The sequence below is a fragment of the Perca fluviatilis genome, chromosome 14, assembly GCF_010015445.1.
Source record: "Perca fluviatilis chromosome 14, GENO_Pfluv_1.0, whole genome shotgun sequence".
Taxonomy (NCBI): domain Eukaryota; kingdom Metazoa; phylum Chordata; class Actinopteri; order Perciformes; family Percidae; genus Perca; species Perca fluviatilis.
Window position 1 is genome coordinate 23,366,437 of NC_053125.1, and position 26,212 is coordinate 23,392,648.

The following is a 26,212-nucleotide window of genomic DNA, read 5'->3' on the forward strand; positions in this document are numbered from 1 at the left end:
TATAATGCTGCCTCTAATATTTGGTTAAAAAAACAATGAATCTGTTATTGTTGCTGTTGGTTGACAGTACTCATATTAAAGCTGCAAGATGCAGCTTAATCATAAAATGTAGCTGTAACAGAGACAAGCTTCATTACTCCACTAAGTGAGATGTCAAAGAACCCTTTTCCTCCCAGACTTCATTCTGGTCACTAAAAATCTTCACACCAACAGGAAGTGAAGATTTGCTTTGTTGTCCTTGTTTTTAGCCTTATGTGCATTTCTGTGTTTGTACTTTGAGAGCAACAAAAAACTTGAGTCAAAGTCCCTGTAGGTGTTCACATTTACTTGGCCATGAAAACTGATTCAGATTTTTGGATGCTAATTCTCACAACCATCTCATAGAGTGGTTTGTAAAATCACTGCCATGTGCGGCCTTTCTGTTGGCATTTTATTTGTCAAGATTTCTTCTCACAAGATACCATTTTCATGCTTGCTTTCATGTTGTTTCCACTCTCTCTGTCAGGGTTTTGAATGGGATCTGAAGGGGATTCCTCTGGACTCTGGAGCAGAGCTGCACTGTGTAGTCAAAGACCATGAGAAGATGGGCAGAAACAGGTGTGTGTGTGTGTGTGTGTGTGTGTGTGTGTGTGTGTGTGTGTGTGTGTGTGTGTGTGTGTGTGTGTGTGTTTGCATCTATTGGAAGTGTTGCAGTAAAAATACAGGAATTACCTGCAAAGATTCTTTTCTTTCTTCTTTTTGTTAGTGATATTTTCTGTTCAGAATGAAGGACTGTTTCTTAGATTAGAAATAATCACGTTTCTCATGCATCCCTTACAATTCACAACAACAATATAGACTTTGGATACCCTCTCTTATTATACTTTACACAAGTTGGAATTTTTAGCATCCCAGCTGGGATGGTCATGTCAGTTGGTCTACCACTTTGGACAAGACGAAAATAAATAAAACACCGAAAACGAAACAAACTAATTTTGTACAGGCATTCATAGTCCCCAGAGGCTGAATCATTATTCCTTTGGTGATGGCCAGAATTTTTCTCTGGAGCCTATAGGCTACCTGCATTCTGCACTGACCAAGCCCGACAGTGATTCATGAATTCAAGTAACCAAAGTCTTGAGTCCAAGGCTGAAATTCAAATTTACATCCGTCAATTTAATGCTAGTTTGTTCTAACAGGGACTCCAATTTATGTATTTCTGACATTTGATTTTGAGACAGTTTTGCCTCTTAATAGACCATTAATGATGAAAAAAAATCTAAATTCTAAACTGAACATCATATTTTAACAGCTTTTTAAACCTTGAGTTGTAAAATATTAGTGCTGTCAAACAATTAAAATATTTAATCGCGATTAATCGCATTAATGTCATAGTTAACTCGCAATTAATCTCATATTTTTATCTATTCTAAATGTCCCTTGATTTCTTTTTGTCCCATTATTTTTTTCTCATTTTAATGCTCTTATCAACATGGAAAAGTGGATCGGCTTGCTTTGTGCTTTGGTCACCTAGCTTTGACGAGGGGGCGGAGAATTCGCATAAGCTATGTGCTTGGCCATCATCAAGTGGTATTTCAGACTGGACGTGCTGCGATGATAGCTCATTCACAACGACAAAACACACAGATCACTTTGGTCTTGTCAATGGAACCATTTGGCAACTTTTTTAAAAGTAAACTTTCCATTCAGAATCTTATTGGCATCCATTTCCACTCAAAACGTAACGTTAGCCTACTACTCTTTGGCTGGCTCGCAAACCCAAACAAGTGTGTGCGGCGTGCCTCTTGGTTTGTTTCCTGTCTAGCTAGATCCGGTGTGGTGTTGTAGTTTTTCTAACGTTACTAGTTGTTGCAGCAGCATGTGAAAAAAACTACAATTTGCTAGGCCAAAAAGAACGTTCATCTCATGATAAAAACAATTGACGCTGTTAAAATGGGTTTGCGTTAATTCCGTTAATAACGCATTTAACTGACAGCACTAGAAAAAAAATCATTTTTTTTTTGCATTTTAAGAAATTATTTAAATTAGCAACATAAAAATATATATAACAAAGAAATAATAATCAAAATAAAAGAAATACAAATAGCTGATTACCTAGATATCGGTTTGTAAAATATACATATATGGTAGCATGACACATTCAAGGCGAAGGATACTTTTACATACAATACATTTTCATACATTCTTCTTTGCACATTTGCACTTGCATTGTTTATCATATATACATTTAGAATACTGATATATCCTTCCCATAGCTCAGAGTACAGGAATTGAGATAAGAACTGTGGCATTGTGAGACTGAGACATGGTGGACGAATCGGACCAAACTCAGGGCACAGACTGGAGTGTGGCCAATGATCCACACTTGTTTGTTTTATGAAAACGTCCCCACCCGATGGTTATTTTTGGATTTGTTTCGCTTCGTCAAGATGTCAAGCATGTCGGCGTTCCTTCAGAGGGGAAGGGGCAGACATGAAAGAATCAGGGTCATCCTCTCATTGTGGTCGTGGAGTATTTATTCACTCATATTTCCACCCATTCACTGACTGTTGTGTTGATTGATTTAGTGATCCATTAATCCGCCTCTCACGGTACATTCAGACCACAGTGTGACCTCTGTGCTTTCATTTGCTTTACCAGAAGTTTGATTTCACTGCATGTTTGCAGCTGAAGCATACATTTAATAACTGTGTTTGTTTATGTATTTGTTAATAGCAGTTTCATGAATTTTGTTTGTACGCTCAATTGCCATCTGGAAAATAACATTACTGACCTGAATTATCTCTATCAAAGTTTGTGTCATATACATTATCATTTTCTCATTTCCACAATGCAATATATGGTAGAATAAGCCCTGTTATTAAACCCTCGCAGCAGTGGATTTCAGTGATGTTTCTGTTATGTGGGGTGGCTGGTACATCCTTACAAGCTTTGTTACATGAAAAAGACTAATGTATGTCAATATGTAATGTATGTATGTCAATATCGATGACCTATCACAATGAGATACACGTGTCAGAGTACTCATGTACCAAATGCAGTACTTTTGTGTCTGTTCAGGTTTCTGGGGGAAACCCGGCTGGCTCTCAGAGACGTGCTCAACTCTCCCAACCTGGCCGCCACCTTCACCGTCTCCCTGCTGGACACCAAGAGAAACAACACAGGGGTGGGTGCACATACACACACTCACACACACACACATGCTCATGCACACACGCACAGACAGATTAATTTACAATCGCATTGTATCATGAACCAATGACAAATCATAAATCACTCTGAGTTTCCTGGATCTGAAAATGGGTGCTTTCCTAAGTCAGAACTGTAACTCATTCAATTGGTCCTCGCATAGGTGGAAGTACAAGCTACACACATGCACGCACGCGCACACACACACACACACACACACACACACACACACACACACACACACACACACACACACACACACACACATACAAACAAACACACACACACACACACTATAAACCATCATATTGAAAGACTCAAATTTTTAGCAACTCATGTGAAACTGAAATGGAATAAATGTTTGGAACATTTCGAAAGTTAATTTTTAACAGGCAAACATTACATGATCAACAGTGATAATGTAAAAACATTTTCAGCAGTAAAATTATAAACCTGTTAAACAGAATCAGAAGATGTTGCTTCTGCACACATGCAGAGCCCGATATCTTTGTTTACAGAAACATAACAGCTTATCACTTGAGTTGCTTTTTCCTGCGAAAGGAAACTGCACCTTTTACTGGTCCACACACCCTACAGTGCTCTGCTGCTGCAACACAACTTAAGCTCAATGAATCCTCATTTGTTTTTATACAATTTCAAACCTCCCATCCAATGTACATTCTTTTATATATTAAAAAAAGCAGATGAAGTTTCAATGTTTCTGTATTTGCACTGATATGCTCATCCTCTCATACTCAAAGACAAGAAAGGCGGATTATATCACTTATAACACTCTTATAAGCTGTTCTTTTGCAAGTCGTTTCAAGTCATTCTTGATACAGCAGTGCATGATACGGAATACAAAAGGTGCTATAACTCCAAGCATGCAGCATTTGGGTGCGCAAATTGTGCATAATAAATGATTAATTTTAAGGTTACCAACTTGTAAAACAAAATACTAACATTAATTAATGTGCAAGAATTTTCACAACCACATATTCAGTTGAGAGTAAAATAATTAACAGTAACAGATAATTGTACACAATAAAACAATAGTATTACAAAAAATAAAATTAACCAAGTAATCTTGGTTAATGAACTCGGTAATCTGCTGAGTCTTGTTTAGGGATGACTTCACATAAGATCCTTATCTTTGTTTTCTTTCACATGTTGGACTTTTTGGAAACTAAAACTTCATGTTCACATCACGTTTCTTGCCTATACTTTGTACCAGCACTGATTAAACTATATAACTATGTGTTTTCTGACTCCACTAGGCCACGCTGACCCTGCAGGTTTCCTACATACCTCCTGCAGGAGCGGCTCCGATGTTTCAGCCTACTCCCCACCCGGAGACTTTGCCCTATAACAACCCCAATGTGGAGCTGGACACTGTCACAAGTAATATAATTTGTCATTTTAAATCTATTTAATCAGTACTGCAGTCTATATCCTCCCTGGAAAAACACTTGATCAAATTTAGTATGTAAAAATGTGATATTAGTGTCTCATATTTGGTGGCTGAAGTAAATTTTACTTCTATCAATGTAGTGATTTCTCTGGACACTTTGGGCGAGGAGGATACAGAGAGTATGATGATGCTGGAGCCGACAGAGGACCAGGGTCCCGACGACGGACGCTCCATGGTTATCGTCGGTCCTCAGGGGACCTCGGGCCAGGAGTCCCCTACCGCTCAGACACCTAAACGCTCACCACCATCCTACAACACCCGTGGAGGGCTGAGGAAACGGAGGAGAGGATCCAGCAGTCAGCCCAAACCGCTGCCCAACAAACCACAGGACTTACAGGTATCTATAAAGCCTGGACATAGCCTTAATTTTAGAAATACAGAAGTCATGAGTCCTACAAGAAGTCTTTCTTTTGCTCTTTTGCAATGTTCGTTTACAAGTTTATTTGTTTTTGCAGTTGGCTTTATTATAAATGGACAAAACAAGTTTACATTGGACAAATAATCAAAGGTAGCAAAACATTTTAAAACACACCACAGCCAGAACCTTATACATTGTTACAGTCAACAAGTATTTACGTTCTTAGTATACATCCATGGTAATTGGTACACATTTTGAACTTGACAGGCAACTGAAAACATTTCTCTCCAGGGGTCAATAAATGTTCACGTTCAATCAACAGGGGTCGCTGTGGTTGTAAATTACTGTTACACACTACTCACAAGTTGTACAATCAAAGCTGATGGCAGCCCTTGTCTCACTAGTTCATCTCTAATCTGGAGAAGAAAAAGAAACGGTGTAAAGTGGGAGCATTGTTATATTACTGTATACGTGTTTCTGAATCATCAGAAGTGTAGCTGACTTTTTGTTTAGTGCTTTATTTATTATAAATTCTGTTGTACCACGATCATATATTTAAACCTGCAACCAGCCCCAGCAGGTGCAGTTATCTAATGCTTGACATGCTTTGATTTCTAATAAGAAGAGTCTGACCTGTTGGATGACGGTACTCTTGATGTAGTCTTGAGAAGGTGGAGATGGAAAGGAAAGCTTCATTCTCAAACCAAGAACAACTAGAAGCATAGTGATTCAACATTACAACACAGGCAAGAAGGGTGCTCAAAATGAGTAATACAGAGTTGACTAAGACGAGGTGGTCTATGTTTAGGCAACTCAAATTCCATTGCTCTCACTTAGCTCCGTTACGTAGCTTTGTATAGAGTATGTCCATTAAGAGATGATTATAAAGTAAAAGACATCAACATTTGTCATACTCACTTGTGTTTGAGATGTTGGTGGTAGGTGAGGGAGCTGTGTCTGTAGGTGTAGTAACTGGTGGTTGACTTGATTTAGTAGAAGGAACAGTTGAATTCAGTGTAGTGCGGATTGTAGATAGTGGGATAGTTGGAAGGCAAGTGGTTGTAGTTTGTGATGTAGTTGTTGTAGTTATTGGGTTAGTTGTGGATGGGGTTGTGGTCGTAGCTGGTATGGTTGTTGAGGGAACGTTTGTAGTTTGTGTTGTAGATGGTGTAATGATGGTTGTCATAGTTAATGGGGTAGTTGTTGAAGGAATTGTGGTTGTTGTCTGTATGGTTGTTGTAGGTGGCGTACTGATGGTTGTTGTAGTTATTGGGGTAGTCGTAACGGTTGTTGTGGTTATTGAAGTAGTTGTTAGGGGACCTGTGGTTGTTGTTTGTGTAGTAGTTGTATGTGGCGTACTGATGGTTGTTGTGGTTAATGGGGTAGTTACTGTTGTGATCATTGTTGTGGTTAATGGGGTAGTTGTTGGCAGATTCGTGGTCGTTGTCTGTATGGTTGTTGTAGGTGGTGTACTGATGGTTGTTGTGGTTAATGGGGTAGTTGTTGGCGGATTCGTGGTCGTTGTCTGTATGGTTGTTGTAGGTGGCGTACTGATGGTTGTTGTGGTTAATGGGGTAGTTGTTGGGGGATTCGTGGTCGTTGTCTGTATGGTTGTTGTAGGTGGCGTACTGATGGTTGTTGTGGTTAATGGGGTAGTTGTTGTAAAGGTTGTTGTGGTTATTGAACTAGTTGTTAGGGGACCTGTGGTTGTTGTTTGTGTAGTTGTAGGTGGCGTAGTGATGGTTGTTGTGGTCAATGGGGTAGTTACTGTTGTGATCATTGTTGTGGTCAATGGGGTAGTTGTTGGGGGACTCGTGGTCGTTGTCTGTATGGTTGTTGTAGGTGGCGTACTGATGGTTGTTGTGGTTAATGGGGTAGTTGTTGGCGGATTCGTGGTCGTTGTCTGTATGGTTGTTGTAGGTGGCGTACTGATGGTTGTTGTGGTTAATGGGGTAGTTGTTGGCGGATTCGTGGTCGTTGTCTGTATGGTTGTTGTAGGTGATATAGTGATGGTTGTTGTGGTCAATGGGGTAGTTACTGTTGTGATCATTGTGGTGGTTAATGGGGTAGTTGTTGGCGGATTCGTGGTTGTTGTCTGTATGGTTGTTGTAAGTGGCGTACTGATGGTTGTTGTGGTTAATGGGGTAGTTGTTGGCGGATTTGTGGTTGTTGTCTGTATGGTTGTTGTAGGTGGCGTACTGATGGTTGTTGTGGTTAATGGGGTAGTTGTTGGCGGATTTGTGGTCGTTGTCTGTATGGTTGTTGTAGGTGATATAGTGATGGTTGTTGTGGTCAATGGGGTAGTTACTGTTGTGATCATTGTGGTTAATGGGGTAGTTGTTGGCGGATTCGTGGTTGTTGTCTGTATGGTTGTTGTAGGTGGCGTACTGATGGTTGTTGTGGTTAATGGGGTAGTTGTTGGGGGATTCGTGGTCGTCTGTATGGTTGTTGTAGGTGGCGTATTGATGGTTGTTGTGGTTAATGGGGTAGTTGTTGGGGGATCCGTGGTCGTTGTCTGTATGTTTGTTGTAGGTGGCGTATTGATGGTTGTTGTGGTTAATGGGGTAGTTGTTGGGGGATCCGTGGTCGTTGTCTGTATGTTTGTTGTAGGTGGCGTACTGATGGTTGTTGTGGTTATTGAAGTAGTTGTTAGGGGACCTGTGGTTGTTGTTTGTGTAGTTGTTGTAGGTGACGTACTGATGGTGGTTGTGGTTAATGGGGTAGTTGTTGTAAAGGTTGTTGTGGTTATTGAACTAGTTGTTAGGGGACCTGTGGTTGTTGTTTGTGTAGTTGTAGGTGGCGTAGTGATGGTTGTTGTGGTCAATGGGGTAGTTACTGTTGTGACTGTTGTTGTAGTCAATGTGTAGTTTGGGGACCGTATGTTTCTGTATGGTTTTGTAGGTATTTTGTTTTGTGGTTAATTTTTAGTTGTTGTTGTATTGTGTTTGATTTGTGTTTATGTTGTTTTTGTTTTGTTTTTTTGTAGGTTATAGTGATTTGTGTGTATGGTGTTACTTATATTGTGGTGGTTAATGGGGTAGTTGTTGGGTCGTTTGTTGTCTGTATTTTGTTGTGGTGTTGATTGTTGTTGTGGTTAATGGGGTAGTTGTTGGTGGATTGTTGTGCTGTATGGTTGTTGTAGGTGGCGTACGATGTTTGTTGTGGTTAATGGTAGTTGTGGTTGATTTGTTGTTTGTATGGTTTTGTGGTGATATGTGTTGTTGTGTAATGGGGTAGTTACTTTGTGATATTGTGGTTAATGGGGTAGTTGTTGCGGATCGTTGTTGTTGCTGTATGTTTGTTGTAGGTGCGACTGATGGTTGTTGTGGTTAATGGGGTAGTTGTTGGGGGATTGTGGTCGTCTGTATTGTTTTGTAGGTGGTATTGATGGTTGTTGTGGTTAATGGGGTAGTTGTTGGGGGATCCGTGGGCGTTGTCTGTATGTTTGTTATAGGTGGCGTATTGATGGTTGTTGTGGTTAATGGGGTAGTTGTTGGGGGATCCGTGGTCGTTGTCTGTATGTTTGTTGTAGGTGGCGTACTGATGGTTGTTGTGGTTATTGAAGTAGTTGTTAGGGGACCTGTGGTTGTTGTTTGTGTAGTTGTTGTAGGTGACGTACTGATGGTGGTTGTGGTTAATGGGGTAGTTGTTGTAAAGGTTGTTGTGGTTATTGAACTAGTTGTTAGGGGACCTGTGGTTGTTGTTTGTGTAGTTATAGGTGGCGTAGTGATGGTTGTTGTGGTCAATGGGGTAGTTGTTGGGGGATCCGTGGTCGTTGTCTGTATGTTTGTTGTAGGTGGCGTATTGATGGTTGTTGTGGTTAATGGGGTAGTTGTTGGGGATCCGTGGTCGTTGTCTGTATGTTTGCTGTAGGTGGCGTACTGATGGTTGTTGTGGTTATTGAAGTAGTTGTTAGGGGACCTGTGGTTGTTGTTTGTGTAGTTGTTGTAGGTGACGTACTGATGGTGGTTGTGGTTAATGGGGTAGTTGTTGTAAAGGTTGTTGTGGTTATTGAACTAGTTGTTAGGGGACCTGTGGTTGTTGTTTGTGTAGTTATAGGTGGCGTAGTGATGGTTGTTGTGGTCAATGGGGTAGTTACTGTTGTGATCATTGTTGTGGTTAATGGGGTAGTTGTTGGCGGATTCGTGGTCGTTGTCTGTATGGTTGTTGTAGGTGGCGTACTGATGGTTGTTGTGGTTAATGGGGTAGTTGTTGGCGGATTCGTGGTCGTTGTCTGTATGGTTGTTGTAAGTGGCGTACTGATGGTTGTTGTGGTTAATGGGGTAGTTGTTGGCGGATTCGTGGTTGTTGTTTGTATGGTTGTTGTAGGTGGCGTACTGATGGTTGTTGTGGTCAATGGGGTAGTTACTGTTGTGATCATTGTTGTGGTTAATGGGGTAGTTGTTGGGGGATTCGTGGTCGTCTGTATGGTTGTTGTAGGTGGCGTATTGATGGTTGTTGTGGTTAATGGGGTAGTTATTGGGGGATCCGTGGTCGTTGTCTGTATGTTTGTTGTAGGTGGCGTACTGATAGTTGTTGTGGTTATTGAAGACGTTGTTAGGGGACCTGTGGTTGTTGTTTGTGTAGTTGTTGTAGGTGATGTAATGATGGTTGTTGTGGTCAATGGGGTAGTTGTTGGCAGATTCGTGGTTATTGTCTGTATGGTTGTTGTAGGTGGCGTACTGATGGTTGTTGTGGTTAATGGGGTAGTTGTTGTAAAGGTTGTTGTGGTTATTGAACTAGTTGTTAGGGGACCTGTGGTTGTTGTTTGTGTAGTTGTAGGTGGCGTAGTGATGGTTGTTGTGGTTAATGGGGTAGTTGTTGAGGGATTTGTGGTCGTTGTCTGTATGGTTGTTGTAGGTGGCGTACTGATGGTTGATGTGGTTAATGGGGTAGTTGTTGGCGGATTCGTGGTTGTTGTCTGTATGGTTGTTGTCTGTATGGTTGTTGTAGGTGGCGTACTAATGGTTGTTGTGGTTAATGGGGTAGTTGTTGGGGGATTCGTGGTCGTTGTCTGTATGGTTGTTGTAGGTGGCGTACTGATGGTTGTTGTGGTTAATGGGGTAGTTGTTGGGGGATTCGTGGTCGTTGTCTGTATGGTTGTTGTAGGTAGCGTACTGATGGTTGTTGTGGTCAATGGGGTAGTTGTTGGCGGATTTGTGGTTGTTGTCTGTATGGTTGTTGTAGGTAGCGTACTGATGGTCGTTGTGGTCAATGGGGTAGTTACTGTTGTGATCATTGTTGTGGTTAATGGGGTAGTTGTTGGGGGATTCGTGGTCGTCTGTATGGTTGTTGTAGGTGGCGTATTGATGGTTGTTGTGGTTAATGGGGTAGTTATTGGGGGATCCATGGTCGTTGTCTGTATGTTTGTTGTAGGTGGCGTACTGATAGTTGTTGTGGTTACTGAAGTAGTTGTTAGGGGACCTGTGGTTGTTGTCTGTATGGTTGTTGTAGGTGGCGTACTGATGGTTGTTGTGGTTAAGGGGGTAGTTGTTGGCGGATTCGTGGTTGTTGTAGGTGGCATAGTGATGGTTGTTGTGGTCATTGAAGAAGTTGTTATGGGACCTGTGGTTGTTGTTTGTGTGGTTGTTGTAGGTGACGTACTGATGGTTGATGTGGTTAATGGGGTAGTTGTTGGGGGATCCGTGGTTGTTGTCTGTATGGTTGTTGTAGGTGGCGTACTGATGGTTGTTGTGGTTAATGGGGTAGTTGTTGTAAAGGTTGTTGTGGTTATTGAACTAGTTGTTAGGGGACCTGTGGTTGTTGTTAGTGTAGTTGTAGGTGGCGTAGTGATGGTTGTTGTGGTTAATGGGGTAGTTGTTGGGGGATTTGTGGTCGTTGTCTGTATGGTTGTTGTAGCGCTGATGGTTGTTGTGGTTAATGGGGTAGTTGTTGGCGGATTCGTGGTTGTTATCTGTATGGTTGTTGTAGGTGGCGTACTGATGGTTGTTGTGGTTAATGGGGTAGTTGTTGGGGGATTCGTGGTCGTTGTCTGTATGGTTGTTGTAGGTGGCGTACTGATGGTTGTTGTGGTTAATGGGGTAGTTGTTGGCGGATTCGTGGTTGTTGTCTGTATGGTTGTTGTGGTCAATGGGGTAGTTACTGTTGTGATCATTGTTGTGGTTAATGGGGTAGTTGTTGGGGGATTCGTGGTCGTCTGTATGGTTGTTGTAGGTGGCGTATTGATGGTTGTTGTGGTTAATGGGGTAGTTATTGGGGGATCCGTGGTCGTTGTCTGTATGTTTGTTGTAGGTGGCGTACTGATAGTTGTTGTGGTTATTGAAGTAGTTGTTAGGGGACCTGTAGTTGTTGTTTGTGTAGTTGTTGTAGGTGATGTAATGATGGTTGTTGTGGTCAATGGGGTAGTTGTTGGCAGATTCGTGGTTGTTGTCTGTATGGTTGTTGTAGGTGGCGTACTGACGGTTGTTGTGGTTAATGGGGTAGTTGTTGGCGGATTCGTGGTTGTTGTCTGTATGGTTGTTGTAGGTGGCATAGTGATGGTTGTTGTGGTCATTGAAGAAGTTGTTATGGGACCTGTGGTTGTTGTTTGTGTGGTTGTTGTAGGTGACGTACTGATGGTTGATGTGGTTAATGGGGTAGTTGTTGGGGGATCCGTGGTTGTTGTCTGTATGGTTGTTGTAGGTGGCGTACTGATGGTTGTTGTGGTTAATGGGGTAGTTGTTGTAACGGTTGTTGTGGTTATTGAAGTAGTTGTTAGGGGACCTGTGGTTGGTGTTTGTGTAGTTGTAGGTGGCGTAGTGATGGTTGTTGTGGTCAATGGGGTAGTTACTGTTGTGATCATTGTTGTGGTCAATGGGGTAGTTGTTGGGGGACTCGTGGTCGTTGTCTGTATGGTTGTTGTAGGTGGCGTACTGATGGTTGTTGTTGTTAATGGGGTAGTTGTTGGCGGATTCGTGGTCGTTGTCTGTATGGTTGTTGTAGGTGGCGTACTGATGGTTGTTGTGGTTAATGGGGTAGTTGTTGGGGGATTCGTGGTCGTTGTCTGTATGGTTGTTGTAGGTGACGTACTGATGGTTGTTGTGGTTAATGGGGTAGTTGTTGTAACGGTTGTTGTGGTTATTGAAGTAGTTGTTAGGGGACCTGTGGTTGTTGTTTGTGTAGTTGTTGTAGGTGGGGTAGTGATGGTTGTTGTGGTTAATAGGGTAGTTGTTGTAACGGTTGTTGTGGTTATTGAAGTAGTTGTTAGGGGACCTGTGGTTGTTGTTTGTATAGTTGTAGGTGGCGTAGTGATGGTTGTTGTGGTCAGTGGGGTAGTTACTGTTGTGATCATTGTTGTGGTTAATGGGGTAGTTGTTGGGGGATTTGTGGTTGTTGTCTGTATGGTTGTTGTAGGTGGGGTAGTGATGGTATTCATGGTCAATGTGGTAGTTTTTGCGATGGTTGTGCTTTGTGTGGTTGGTGTAGTTATGGTGGTTGTAACTACTGGTGTAGTTGTTGGACAAATGGTCACTCTTGGGTCTGTAAACATAAGTGAATACATACTGTAAATGGAATATACTGTAGATTACATGTGAACTTTATCAATTAAGGAAATCACTAATGAAATTTCAAACACTTAAAAAACAAGGAAGGTTTCCACACACCGTATCCAACACTCAGAATGACGCATCGGAGCTCAGAGTGATACTTGGTCGAACTGTTAAGATAAATCAATATAGTAGCTTATTCACAAAGTTCGATGCCTTTCTTGCTCAAGTTCCCATCCATTTTAAAGGAATATTTCACAATTTTTGCAAAAATTCTTATTTGCATAATTAGATTAAATGTTTTTAAGCACCAATATACAAGGCTATATGTCAGTTAACATTAACCCCTGCAAAACCACTACTACATTTTCACACGTTGTTGTACGAATTACACATACAATATATAATATTTTTATTTTTAATAAATGAGCTTTAGCGGTGCTGGTAGGTCGATTTTTCCATCTACAGACAGAGCCAGGCTAGCTGTTTCCACCTGCTTCCAGTCTTTATGCTAAGCTAAGATAGCTGACTTCTGTATTCATCTGTACAGAGAGTGAAATCAGTCTTCTCATTAAACTCTGTGCAAGAAATTGAATGTACCGGTTTGCGAAAATGTGAAAATATTCCTTAATATTCCTATATTTAAGACCACAAGAAGTAATGTCAAAAGTGGATTTTTAAGGAAAAAGTAACTGCATAAGCAACTGATAACATTCCACATTCTCTTTTAAGAAATCTAGGACAGCATTTATTCCCACACCTCCTTTCTTACATTATATTTATACAGACATAATATTTTGGTATGCATTAATAGGGTAAAACACCTTTGCTAGAAGAAACACAGATCATAGTTTTCCATATACATTGCTATAGGGTAAGGTTCATGGGACAAGTGACTGACTTGGAAACTGCCTGGACAACAAAGCAGATCGGGTGGCTTTCTCCATCTTCTTGTTCAGATGGCGTCCATCTCAGGGTGTACTGTCCTGTTCCTGACGTAGTCTGGACTATATTGTTTGGTCCGCTGAACAGCAGCTCAGAAATTCTTTAACAACAGAAGAACTGGTTTGGCAAGTTAAATCATTTTTAAAACTACCCTACCCAAAAATGGAGCAAAACTTTTTTTCCGTCACGACAATAATTGAAATTCAATCGAAAGTCTCACCTGGAATGCATACTGCATTATTAGGCCTAACAAAAATAATTGTTTGGTTCCGGTTTCCGACCGACCCTGTCAATTTATGTGCAACCCAAATTTATTTTGTGAGCTTGGAGGAGAAATGATACAAATTAAATAAATACACAAATAAAAAGTTTGAGGCAAACTATAATTACATTTGTGTACAGCACTCTTGGGATGCAAGATGCCTGTTGTCCTCCAGCAATGCTGGAAGAGGACCCGATGTCGCCGCAGCGGCACTTAACGTTGCCGTGTCCAGTTTTATGGCAGCAGCAGCCGCAGCCGCAGCGTGAGGACGGCGCCTTCAAGCAGCCCTCACCGGCCAGCTACAGCGCTACTGCGCCGCCGGGGAGCTTCAACACGTTAAACAGGGCAGATGAAACCACTCATGAACTATATGCTGTGTTTAATGTCGTTCAAGAGGATGGCAACGTAGCAAGCAAACACGATCAAATGAAAGTTAAACACCCTTTAGAGTGCTCTAATGTTACAGCAAGTCCCTGTGGCTCAATGGAGGTGGCTAACAGCAGTGAAGCTAATGATAACTTCACAACACAATTTATTTGGATACAAGCGTTGCATTATGGAAGATAGACGGGATTCTGAACAGCGATGCCCACGCTACACACACACACAAACACACACACACACAAACAACAATGCGCTGTCCACTCTTGTCCACTGCACTGTGCAAACACAGCTCTATTCTGCAAATAGCAACTTTTTACAAACAAGCTGAAATTAAGGGAGAAAAGGGTCCAAAAAATTTTTTTTTTGTTTTTTGTTTTTTAAACACCGTTTTTTTTTTTTTTTTTTTTTGGGGGGGGGTTTATAAACGGACATTTCAACCTCTCCGTTTTCAGAAAAGTGTTCGTTTATATGTACCCGTGTATATTTGCCGTCAATGCAGTCAAGAGCATGCCAGACCTGTAGGGGCAGTGTAACGAGAAGCTCAAGCCCACGTTAGCCAATCAGAATCCCGACAACAGCAACCAATCACGTCCTCTTTCTCTCTCTTGGCTGCCTAAACCTCCGTTTGTCTCAGTTTACGTGCAAACGCATTTTTCCAAAATCTCCACTTTGGCCGCAGTTTTTAGAAATAATCATTTTCTGTGATTAAAAACTGGGTTTTCGTGTAAATGAGAGGCCAAACCGCAGGAAAATAGTCTTCCCTTCGTGTAAACGGGGCCTTACGTGGAGACATTTGCCTCTGCACTGATGTTGATTTCCTTAGTCTGATTGACAGAGGTGTACAGCTGATCTCCGTTGGCTGGGGTTGGAGGCAGGAGTTTGGGCAGATATAGTCCCGCTGTGCAAGATGGCACCGCAGGATCCACTGGAACAATAAAGAAAAGCAAAATGTTTTGTTGTCGGTTCATCCATCCATATGTTCACCACCAGACTGGAATAGAAAAGTGTTTTATTGCCATAAAGTGATGTCCAGACAATTGTGGTACCCAGGTTATTATTTCTTAAGGTTTTTTTTTTTTAATGTTTTTTCTTTTTCCCCTTTTTCTTGTTTTTCTTGTTTTTGTGCATAGTAACATTATGTACCTCTTTGGATATATTGTATTTTAAAAAGCCCCCCTCTTTTGAGACGTATATGGTGAAACCCTCTATGAAAATGTCATGGGTGGGGCTTTTTTGGGCTGTTCAGACCTAATCAGACTAATTGAAGCCAGATGGTGTGCCAGCTGAATGTGAACCCTACATATATCCCTTCATCAAATGTGTTCACCATTTGCCTGGAGAAGACCCAGTAGGGTCGAAACGTTGCATTTATATTAAATTTGGGAGTTTAAAGCAGTGTTGCGGACATACATTTTCTTTTCGTTTATAGTACTTTCATTTGTCCTGCACCTGCCAGAAGGTGCACAATTACTTTTATTAATTATTTTTGACCACACCATATATCCTATAGTGCTACCAGTAGGTCAAGACTTTCACCTATTCTGTGAAAAATCTTGACATCTATTATACCATTTGGAACAAACTTGCTAGCTGTTTACAGTGCTGGATCTGATACATTTTAGAAATGTCACATTAAGACTAAACTAGAGGTTTTGACAAAAATCATCGAATCAAATGTTGGTACTATAACTTATGGGTCTTATCTGCAGTTTTCTAACAGTAACTAGTGCTAGCAGAGGAAGCATCCAATCATCATGGACATTATTAAATATTTTATAAGATTATAATGACTGCCAAATAACTTTGCAGTCAAATAACTTACCCCTTAAAGCAAACTGGACAGGTATTTTGCTGATAGCATTGTTGGTAGTTATGATTGTCTGCGACCCGTTGGTTTGAGTCAGGGTGATAGTCTGCCTGGGAAAGTCCTCCATCACCAGCTGTACGACGTACGCACCTTCATTACTGCTCAGGGTGCTGCTGAATGACAGAGTACAGGACTGCAAGAGAACAAAAAGGGACATGAGGTCAAAATATGCAGTTTGGAATTAAAGTTAGGCCAGCCTTGTAGCCGAAAGAAAGAAAGAAAGAAAGAAAGAAAGAAAATCTTTTTATCTACATTTTCCAAGTTTGTTTATAAGGACAAACCCCTTGAGATGTATCGTCTCGTCTTCGAGGGGGTCCCAACATATATCACAATCAATACATAACAATGAGGAGTGACAAAATAAAAAAAAGAAATACAATTATCAGTACGACAACATTACAACCACTAGGTGGCCAAATTGGTCAATAATACTGTACATTAACAGAAAAGTGTGAGTGGATCACCAAGTACAATCCGGTATAACCATTAGATATAAACAGTAGGTACAAACAGTGACGGCTTCATTGACAATAATTGCAGTCCATCTTTAAGTGAGAAGACAGGGCATGCTTAAACATACCAAGTATTGAAATGGATCTTATAGCAACAACTCAATTATTCCAGTCTGCTGGGGCTTTAAACTTAAAAGCTTATTTGCCAATTGACCGTTCGCAAAAGCCACGCCCCCTAGTTATTGTTACTACGCCCGTCAAACAATTGAGAACAAGACACATAGCCATGGCTGGGTTGAGCTCCATACCTATTGGTATAAGTGATTGGTTTTGGAGTAATGCAGCAGACATATCCTCGAGGGCACGACAGAAAGGGCTGCAATATGCAGTGGAGGGATATGTTCAATGACCGTCAACCTCTTGCTAAATTATCTGTGTCGATAGCAACATGTGCTTGACAGGCTAACAGCTATCAGGCTTCCTGAATTTCCTACGGAATAATAAAGTATCTAATGTTCTAACTTTACTACTTTCGATAATAATGCTATATAGAACCACAACTGTTAACTTAAGTCCAGTTTTACAGATTGTAACTGTTATGTACTTAGCTACTTAAACTACTTATTGATAATTGATATAAGTTAGCTCGCTAGCTTTACTTACCTTGGAGCAGACATATGTAGCTATGCTTATTAATCTTCGAGGCATTTAGCTGTGAGTGAGGTCTCCCACACTGCTTAATCCCTTGTCGGCATCTTTCCGCTTGGGTCTTGGGCTTTAGAAAGGCAAAAAAACGACCCCTCCCTCTAAACTTTTGGGGTACCTGGTGTCAGACTTGCAGGTGCCATAGGCGCATCGTTTCACCATCTTGCTGAAATCGCAGTGTTTGACATGTGTTTGACGGGGGTCCTTCTCCTTAGTTACAGTTGCTGAGCTAGGATTGGACGAGGACCGTTCGAGGGCGGGGTTTTGCGAATGGTCAATTGTTTTTGTTCGCAACACAAGAGAAATACTAATAGAGCTGAAGCAAACTGCCGAACTCCATAATTTTGAGGTAAAGGGTACAATATATTGTGAGAGCAATATACGTATATATATATATATATATATATATATATATATATACGTGTATAATGTACCATGATTTGAATGAGAGTTCATAATCAAGCCATACACCAAGACATTTTATTAACTAGCCACAGAGTTGTGCCGTCATTAAATGTTATTACACAGGGACCAGGTTTGGATTTGACTTTCTGTCTGGTACCAAATATCATAATATAGGACTTTGTTTTGTTGAGCAAAAGTTGATTATGTAAAAGCCAATCTTGTAAGAGGTTGAAATCGGACTGAAAAGAAGCTTGAATTTGTAGTAGATCAGGTTTAAATGTATATATGACATATTATCAGCATAAAGTTGAAAACAACAACATTATTTGCATAGAAGGAAGTGAAGTTCTCCCAATGTTGAGTCCTTAGGCACACCTTTTGATAGAATCAACAGATCAGATTTGACAACAATTTGTTTCCTGTTTTGCAAGTATGAATTGAATCACAAAACTGTATGTGTTTTGTAGGGACTTTACTCACTTACTCACTGGATTGCAACAGAGTCATTTCAAGTGTCACTGTATGTTTACTTTGGCTACTCACTGACGAGGCACTGAGAACAGACGGGGGGGTGCACGAGTCACACTCAAACAGTGCTGAGTTTCCATATCTGCATCTAACATCATCTCCGTCAGGGTCAAATGCCAACAGGTTGAAATCTCTCTGACAGTTTGAAGGAATTCTGACAGAAAGAAATAATGTGCAACCTTGCATTAATGAACCATGTAAACCACAAGCCAGGTAGCCAAGCTAGCTGCTGCTGGATCAGTTTCATCTAGGTAAAGGCACCTGTTAAATATCAAATGTCAGATTAGTTTCATTGAGTTGGAGATAGATACTGCATATAACTTGACTCACTTGTTCCTCAAGGAAGGTTACTTGAGTTTAAGTTAATGAATTTAATCGTGAAACTGTTCAATCTTTAAAGGTGTTTTCCCTCAAATTAGTCATTAAAATAACAAGTTTAAATTTAGGGAAACAAACTCAAACTCTTACATACAATTCAAGATGAGTCTGAAGGTTTTATTTTAAATGTGTTGTGACACACGACATGGTTTAAAATACGTAAGATGTATAATAACTAGGGTGACCAGGTTTCCCAGAACTAAAACCGAGACACTTTGCGTGCACGCACAAGTGAGGGAGAGAGAAATGTGTCACCTTTTTCAGCCCTTCTGAGTTTGCAGGTATAGTTAATATTCATGCATTTTCTTGGTATGTAGCCTACATATCTAAGAAATAATATTAAAAGACATTGAGTGAGTTTCGTGTGGGACCAACTTTATTTTTCAGAATTAAAGCATTCTTTTGGAAAATGCACCCACTGAACTTGTGAAAAACTTTGTGAAAAAGTATTTTTCATTGCATGGCACTAAACGAATTATTTGGAACTGCTGCCACAGCCTTGAACTAAAGTTATGGTAACACTTTATGGTAAGGGTACATTAATTATGAATTGATGCAGAAATTAATTAATGATTTGTGCATTACTTCATTCCTTTATATCTTATGAATCATCAGGACTTGACATGAGTTCTTGGCCTCTCATTCATGAACAACACATCAACTAAAGCATAAGGTAAGGTGGGTACATCATTATGCACAAGTTGTGTTCAAATCAGAATTTTTGCAGTGATGACCACATTTTTTGGCAGAAAAATAATCATGATCATGCTTAATAATTCATAATGATGTGCCCACATACCTAATGCTTTAGTTGTGTTGTTCATGTATGAGGTCACGAATGACAGACTATGAACACGTCAATTCCTGATGATTCATGGGATATTAAGGAATGCAGTAACACATAAATCATTACTTACATAATGCATAATAATACATAGGACGTCTGGTTACCCTAATAATAACTAACAAAAATAAACAGAAACAATGAGGAGGCTGACCTCAGATCTGGCAGGATGGTGGTCTGGGGTGATGTGTTGGCTCTGCCGATGTCCGACCGGTTCCTTAGTTCCACCAGAGTCACAGCCCTCCACGGAAGGATGTTCTGTATGTTATTTGTCCAGTTAACCCCGTCCAACCTTCAGAGTTAATGAGAAAGTCCGTTTTTACTGTGGTGCACGGAATACATGTATGTATGTATGCATGTATGTACTGTATGCATAGGTATCTATAGTTGTGTACAGTTAACTTAAAGGTATTCAAGCTACACTAAAATCTACACTACACAAATCTAAGCTTAATTTAAATGAATTCATTATTCATTGATTGGTAGTGATTAAGGAGATTTTCTTCCCAGGGCCTAAAAAAAACTTGAAGAGGTTGTGATGTTTTTACCTTTCAGTGAGTATTAAGAAATGATAATTTTGACCCTCTGTGAGTTTTTTTGCATTGTCATGGTGCACTCACTGCAGCTGAAACGGAGCGTTGCTAGGAAACCGGCGTGTCATGATTCCCTCTCTCTCACACCACTCTCCGCTGCTCTCCTGGTCCACAATGTTTAGCACTAAAGAGCTCTCATTCCCACAATTACCACTGCCGCAGGTCCACAAGGTATTCTCTTGGCAAGTGCTGAAGCTTAGCTTATAGCGTAGGACCACCTGTGGACCAATGACCAAGTGTTATGGCATTAATGGCAACATCCAGGACACAAAAAGGAAAGACTTCAAAGTCTTCCAAAAAAATCTATTTTGCCTTATTAGGTTTATATTTTACATGGTCCAGGTTCCATACAAACACAACAAGAACCTCATGGAAAGGTATTTTTATGGTATCATTGTACAGTTTATTTAAAAGATATATAAAGAATCCCCTTTGTTGCTTTGCTCTAAAGACTTAAAATGCAGCATTTACTGCACTCCACGTCCAACAAATACTGTTACTGATCACTTTTTACTTTCTGTTAATTTTCATTCCTTACCGTTAAACTTAGTTATGGAAAGTTATTTCACTTAACATCAATTCTCAATAGGTGACTATTGAATTACAAGGAAACGGTACGTACCATGACAGATCCATCTGTGTTAGTGATATTTGGGTAGTAAGTCATCACTGTCCCATAAAAACTACTAGCCTGGGCGCTGCAGATCGGTAGCAGCAGCAGCAGCAGAGAGAGCAACATAGTGAATGTGTGAGTCTCTCCACACAAAGACAGAAAATAAATACCAACACTGACGTACCGTATATGGCCTCCTTCCAAACACAACCTCTCCTTCCCTCCTTCTCTACTTTTACTATTTTGGCTGTCTTCCATGCGTTTGTATGAGGAAGTGTTCAGTGTAAAGGGTTAGAAGATTATGAACAGATATGACTGAGTGCAGACAGAGAATACAGACTATTCAGTGACTAATGAATGTGTCGTCATGTTGTAAACAGAAGCTAGAAATTGACCTTCAACTGATTTGCATTTGGTTTTTCAAACTTTTCCCGTAATGCAAATCAAAGAAACAGAGAGTAAAATGTCTACAGTTCATGTTGACATCATGCAGTCACTACACAAATGCACCCCAGAATTTTAGTTTTTTAACATACTTCCATTTGCTATTGAGCACCCCCTAAGAACTGGACACCTATTTAGCAAACAACTTAATTTGTAAAGTAACTAAAGCTTTCAGATAAATAATGTTGAATTAAAAAGTACAATACTTGTGCCTCAAATCTAGTGGAGTAAAAGTAGAAAGGGGCGTGAAAATAAAGACTCAAGTAAAGTATAAATACCTCATTTTTGTACCTAAGTACTTGACTAACATTCCACCACTGACAATACATGACATGCGCATAGTACATTGGCCTTTGAACACATTGATAACTGGCTAGTTTATCATGTCAGTTTTAAATTGTACACACTTTATTTGCTCATATGTCTTCCTGTCCAGGTTCGTGTGCGGGTCATCGAGGGCCGACAGTTGCCGGGCATCAACATCAAGCCTGTTGTCAAGGTAACGGTAGCCGGCCAGACCAAGAGGACCCGCATCAGAAAGGGCAACAACCCGATCTTTGATGAGGTAAACGAGAAATAAGAAAGGTTAAAATAATTAGCCAGAAAACCGTTAATATCTGAAACCGTCAAACTGCTTTCCTCTCGGCAGACTTTCTTCTTGAACTTCTTCGAGACGCCATCCGACTTGTTTGATGAACCGATCTTCATCACTGTGAGTCAGCTTATTTTTACCTACATTTTGGTTCTTGGATTTTCCTGGTTTGTTGCCCTTGATGAAATGCAAACTCTCTCTATCTGCCTGACAGGTGTGTGACTCTCGCTCACTCAGAACTGATGCTGTGATCGGTGAATTCAAGGTAAACTGTCATTTTCATGCACTTGTCTGTTCCAACTGATAAACAGATATAAAATATTTAAGAGATGCAGCCATGGTTTTCATTGGACAGGAAAGGGGATGAAAAACTGTCATCTGAAAAGTAACTAAAGCTGTTAGACAAATGTAGTGGAGTAAAAAGTAAAATATTTACCTCTGAGAGTGCATAAAATGGAAAGGTGTGTTTAATCTGTGATCATGATTCCTTGCACATTCATTGAGAAAAAAAGTGAAAGAAAAAGCCAAATCATCTAACATGTTTTCATATTTTTTACAGTTGGATGTGGGCACCGTCTACAATGAGCACAGTGAGTCTACGTTTATGTGGACCTTTTTGGTTTTTGGTGATTTGTACTGTTGTATTGGTCACTAGTGTACTGGTCACTAGTCCCTGGTTCTTATTTTGAAGTTCTTAGTTCCAGTATGTTATTGGTTAGCTGGAGTTTGAGCCCGCCCCCTTCCCTTTAGGACACTGCTTCTTGAGGAAATGGCTGCTGCTGTGTGACCCCGATGACCTCTCTGCCGGGGTCAAAGGTTACCTAAAGGTCAGCCTGCTGGTTTTGGCGGCTGGAGACGAGCCACCGGTGAGTCTGAATGGATAAAAAACGATTAGCAAAACAAACTAACTAGCTTAACTAACTTAGCTGTACTTTAAAATGAATGCTAACATACTATAGACTAGCTTTTTACACAAGCATGGTAGCTTTACTCTAAGAGCAATGTTAGCACGTTGCCTTGCTAATTGTATGCATGCTAAGTGGTTAAACAGTACAGGCTTAACATTAGCATATTCAAATGTAGTTTTTATGGTACTGCAACATAGTAATGTTAGCCTGCTAGCATTCTCAGGGTAGCATTTAAACCCAAAATCCCACTGGTAAGACTAAGCAAAATTGAGGCTGAAACACAGTTTAGACCCCAATTGTAGCCTGACAACAATACATACACTTTTATTTAGTAACAACAAGGCCGTTCCTCAGGTGTCACACACAAACTTTACTTTGTTTTCTGTCTTACTAGTTTTTAAGATATAAGAATAGCAAAGTTTTAATATTTTGAATGGTTTGAGATTGCAGTGCTTCAAATATTTTGGTATTATCTTCTGCCTTAGTGGTGGAAGAAGTATGAAAAAGTAGAAATTCCAAAGTCTAAAAAGTCTTGAATTAAAAATGTAAATGTACTTTAAGTATCAAAAGGAAAAGTACTCATTCTGCAGAATGGCTCCTTTGAAAGTGTTATATTATAGTTCTATATTATAGAACATTATACTATTCTGTTTTTATCATTAACAATGCATGTACAGAAAGAGCAATGTGGAGCCAATTTTAGATACTTTGTATACTACTATGTAGATTATTAGGAAAGTACTGCATCATATTATATAATGATGTGCACAGCGAACATATTAAAAAAAACAGTTCAATAAAGATGTAAATGGACAAACCATAATAATCAGACGAGCATTTCTTACCCACATTTTCTCCTTTTGTATATTCCATGTTTGGGTCTTGCTTTTTAATAATGAAGGTGTTTATTTATTTATGAACATATGTAGGTATTTGTATCTATGTGTCTTCCAGGCTGATAAACGCGAGTGTGTGGAGGATAAAGAAGACATTGAAGGAAACCTGCTGAGACCGGCTGGTCTGTCTCTGAGAGGAGCCACCTTCACCCTGAGGATCTTCAGAGCTGAAGACCTGCCGCAAAGTTAGTCTCTCTAGTGTGTGTTTATTAGGGCTGCAACTAACGATTATTTTCATCTGTCGATTCAATTAGTGGTTTGGTCTATAAAATGTCAGAAAATGGTGAAAAATGTCAATGCCTGTTCCCCAAAGTCCAAGATGACGTCCTCAATAGATGAGTGAAGAAACTAGAAAATATTCACATCTAAGAAGCTGAAATCAGAGACATTTTACTTTTTTAACTCAAACCAATTAATCGATTATCAAAATAGTTGCCAATTAATATAATTGTTGACAACTAACCAATTTCGTTATGCAGCTCTAGTTTGAAATTAGAGCTCAAGGGATCTCTAAGTTCTTCCTGTTTTGTGTCTGCAGTGGACGATGCCTTCATGGATGGGATGAGGCAGATTCTTGGGTTTGACAGCAACAGGAAGAACCTGGTGGATCCTCTGGTGGAGATCCACTTTGCTGGCAAAACCGTGCGTCATTTGAACTGAGCAATTTATTCCAAACCCAACATTAAATACAGAATCTAAATATTTAATGTATATTGTATTTCCTTTCTTTTTTCAGGTCTGCACTAAGATTCTGGAGAAGAATGCCAATCCACAATGGAACCAGAGTCTGTCCATGCCTATTAGGGTAATACACACACCCACACACAAACAGAGCAAAACACATGTTCTTATGAAACTTTATTGTGCTACCAAGACAGTTAAACTCATCATTATCATCAGCATACAGTATATTCTTTCTTTTTCCCTCCCAGTTTCCCTCCATGTGTGAGAAGCTGAGGATCAGAATTCTGGACTGGTGAATCCCACATGTTATATTACTTATATTTTTGATATATCAAACTCATCAGAATATAAATAATTTTGCATGAAACTTTAGCTTGAAGCAAGCGTTTTCAAAGTCTGACTTTGTGGGTCGCCCCTCAGAAAAAACATTAAGACAACTGTGATAAGCTGTGGGCTATTTCTTATAGCCTGTGTTTGTTTACATCTACAGCATTAGTGTTGACGGCATTTCTCACTCTCTTATTTCAGGGACAGAGCCAGTCACAATGATGTCATCGGCACCAGCCACCTCTGTATGTCTAAGATCTCCGCGCCCGGTGGAGAGATAGATGGTAAGTAACTAGTCGAAACTGGTCTGAACTGGACTGTAACCTGCCAGTTTGGTTTGGACTTGTTTAGACTGGAATTGGATGGCTTTGACTGCACCAAAGTGTTTATACTTAAAGCGTAACTCTCGCCAAAATGCAACCTAGGGTGTTTTTGTGAATGTACCCGAGTCAAACTTTGGTTTAAAAACATAATTGGGACGGAAAGGCCACTTTTAAGATTTACCGTCTTCTCGTTTTTCGGTCAAATGGCTTTTTGAATGGGAGTGCTAGGGGCACTACTATGATAGCATCAAAATCGCTATTTTTAAAACACTAAGAAGGCTCGACACAAGAGGAAACTTTGCCCCTAGTATTACCAGGGGCTCTACACATGAACTCCAGCATTGAGAACATAGTTTGTGTACACAGTTTACTAAAAAGAAAGTTGTTGAATGACTTACTTTAGCTGTTCGCTGTTCGCTGGTCGCTGCCATCTCGCCAGTCAAAAAGTGTCGATCTCCAAATGCAACTTAACAGTAAAGATGGAAAAGCTCCTAAAGCTTAGTTCCATATAAATGCACGGATGATTTGTTGTTTTGTCGTTAGTGAAAAAAAATATTGACCTCGTAGTTGAAAAAGGAGCCTCGTATAAGAATGACATTTCGTCCTATGGAGTCCGTTCATTTGCATTCGGAGATCGACACTATTTGACTGGCGAGATGGTAGCGACCGGAAACAACAACTGCTGAAGTAAGTTTTTTTTTAGTAAACTCTGTGTACACAAACAATGTTCTCAATGCTGGAGTTCATGTGTAGAGCCCCTGGTGATACTTTCATGTTGTGTCGAGCCTTCTTAGTGTTTTAAAAATGTTGATTTTGATGTGATCGTAGTATTGCCCCTAGCACTCCCATTCAAAAGGCCATTTGACTGAAAAACGAATATACGGTAAATCTTAAAAGTGGCGCTTCCGTCCTAATTATGCTTTTAAACGAATGTTTGACTCGGGTACATTCACAAAAAACACCCTAGGTTGCATTTTGGCGAGAGTTACACTTTAACTGGTCTTTTCTGGTTTGGTTTAGTCTATAGTTTGTTTTCTTTTCTTTAGATGCTCAGGTTTTCTTGTCCTTTTCTGAATTCTCCAACAAACTGGAGTGTGTTGCTCTTATGAGTAGACCAGTTTGACTCAGTTCAGACCAGTATGCTCATAGCACAGGAATGGCCTGGCGTGGTATGGAGAACAAGAAACGGTTTATCATCAGCAACATAATTGAACATTTTTACACATGGCTTTTAGCGACTTCTGATAAACACAGTGTGAATTTGTGATTTAAGAGTCCAGTATGGCTGTGATTCTATAAATCTCAAGTCTTAAACCACCTGATGGATCCGTGGTTTGTAATCATAACAAAGCATGGGCGTGTGTTTTTGTGACATGCATGATGAGTAACCTGGGAATGTCTTTGTGCTGAACACTGACACTGCCTGCGTGTCGGGTCCTCGGAATGCCTCACAGTTGTCTTTCCCTTGTCCGAGATGAAGAGTGCCATTTGTTCTTTGTCTTTGTTTCAAAAAATATCATTAGCATATAGCACCTTAAAGGACAATTCCAGCGCAAA

At 40.1% G+C, this 26,212-nt stretch overlaps 3 protein-coding genes across 17 annotated transcripts in view; 1 reads left to right on the plus strand and 2 right to left on the minus strand.

Annotated features, from left to right (window-relative positions):
- Positions 1-26,212, plus strand: part of dysf (dysferlin, limb girdle muscular dystrophy 2B (autosomal recessive)) — a 133,257-nt gene that overhangs the window by 18,006 nt on the left and 89,039 nt on the right. For all 15 annotated transcript variants that reach the window (XM_039823585.1, XM_039823591.1, XM_039823587.1 and 12 more), the window contains exons 3-16: positions 506-597; positions 3,061-3,166; positions 4,467-4,590; positions 4,741-4,997; positions 21,362-21,490; positions 21,575-21,637; positions 21,732-21,782; positions 22,077-22,107; positions 22,268-22,383; positions 23,380-23,506; positions 23,860-23,963; positions 24,058-24,126; positions 24,254-24,297; positions 24,534-24,616. In XM_039823585.1, the coding sequence (XP_039679519.1) occupies positions 506-597; positions 3,061-3,166; positions 4,467-4,590; positions 4,741-4,997; positions 21,362-21,490; positions 21,575-21,637; positions 21,732-21,782; positions 22,077-22,107; positions 22,268-22,383; positions 23,380-23,506; positions 23,860-23,963; positions 24,058-24,126; positions 24,254-24,297; positions 24,534-24,616 (1,396 nt within the window). The remainder of the gene's footprint in view (positions 1-505; positions 598-3,060; positions 3,167-4,466; positions 4,591-4,740; positions 4,998-21,361; positions 21,491-21,574; positions 21,638-21,731; positions 21,783-22,076; positions 22,108-22,267; positions 22,384-23,379; positions 23,507-23,859; positions 23,964-24,057; positions 24,127-24,253; positions 24,298-24,533; positions 24,617-26,212) is intronic.
- Positions 6,564-13,495, minus strand: LOC120573693 (GATA zinc finger domain-containing protein 14-like). The gene is made up of 6 exons (XM_039823601.1): positions 13,407-13,495; positions 12,623-12,675; positions 11,141-12,497; positions 10,265-10,714; positions 9,137-9,715; positions 6,564-7,651 (listed from the first exon to the last, which is right to left on the minus strand). The coding sequence occupies exons 2-6, from the start codon at positions 12,646-12,648 to the stop codon at positions 6,704-6,706; spliced, it is 3,360 nt and encodes a 1,119-aa protein (XP_039679535.1). The 5' UTR covers positions 12,649-12,675; positions 13,407-13,495; the 3' UTR covers positions 6,564-6,703.
- Positions 12,972-20,615, minus strand: LOC120573694. Its single transcript, XM_039823602.1, has 7 exons — positions 20,491-20,615; positions 19,896-20,086; positions 19,430-19,567; positions 18,069-18,207; positions 15,919-16,096; positions 14,880-15,021; positions 12,972-13,550 (listed from the first exon to the last, which is right to left on the minus strand). The coding sequence occupies exons 1-7, from the start codon at positions 20,605-20,607 to the stop codon at positions 13,373-13,375; spliced, it is 1,083 nt and encodes a 360-aa protein (XP_039679536.1). The 5' UTR covers positions 20,608-20,615; the 3' UTR covers positions 12,972-13,372.

Coding starts and splice junctions, on each gene's coding strand:
- LOC120573693 (XM_039823601.1), bottom strand. CDS start 12,648: ATGCGTCATTCTGAGTGTTGGATACG. Junction 10,715..11,140: donor CCAACAACTACCCCATTAAC/CACAACAATGAT, acceptor TACCCCATTAAC/CACAACAACCATCAGTACGC. Junction 7,652..9,136: donor CCAACAACTACCCCATTAAC/CACAACAATGAT, acceptor TACTTCAATAAC/CACAACAACCATCAGTACGC.
- LOC120573694 (XM_039823602.1), bottom strand. CDS start 20,607: ATGTTGCTCTCTCTGCTGCTGCTGCTGCTACCGATCTGCAGCGCCCAG. Junction 15,022..15,918: donor TGTCCAGTTTGCTTTAAGGG/GTAAGTTATTTG, acceptor TTATTGTTCCAG/TGGATCCTGCGGTGCCATCT. Junction 13,551..14,879: donor GCAGAGGCAAATGTCTCCAC/GTAAGGCCCCGT, acceptor CTGTTGTTAAAG/AATTTCTGAGCTGCTGTTCA.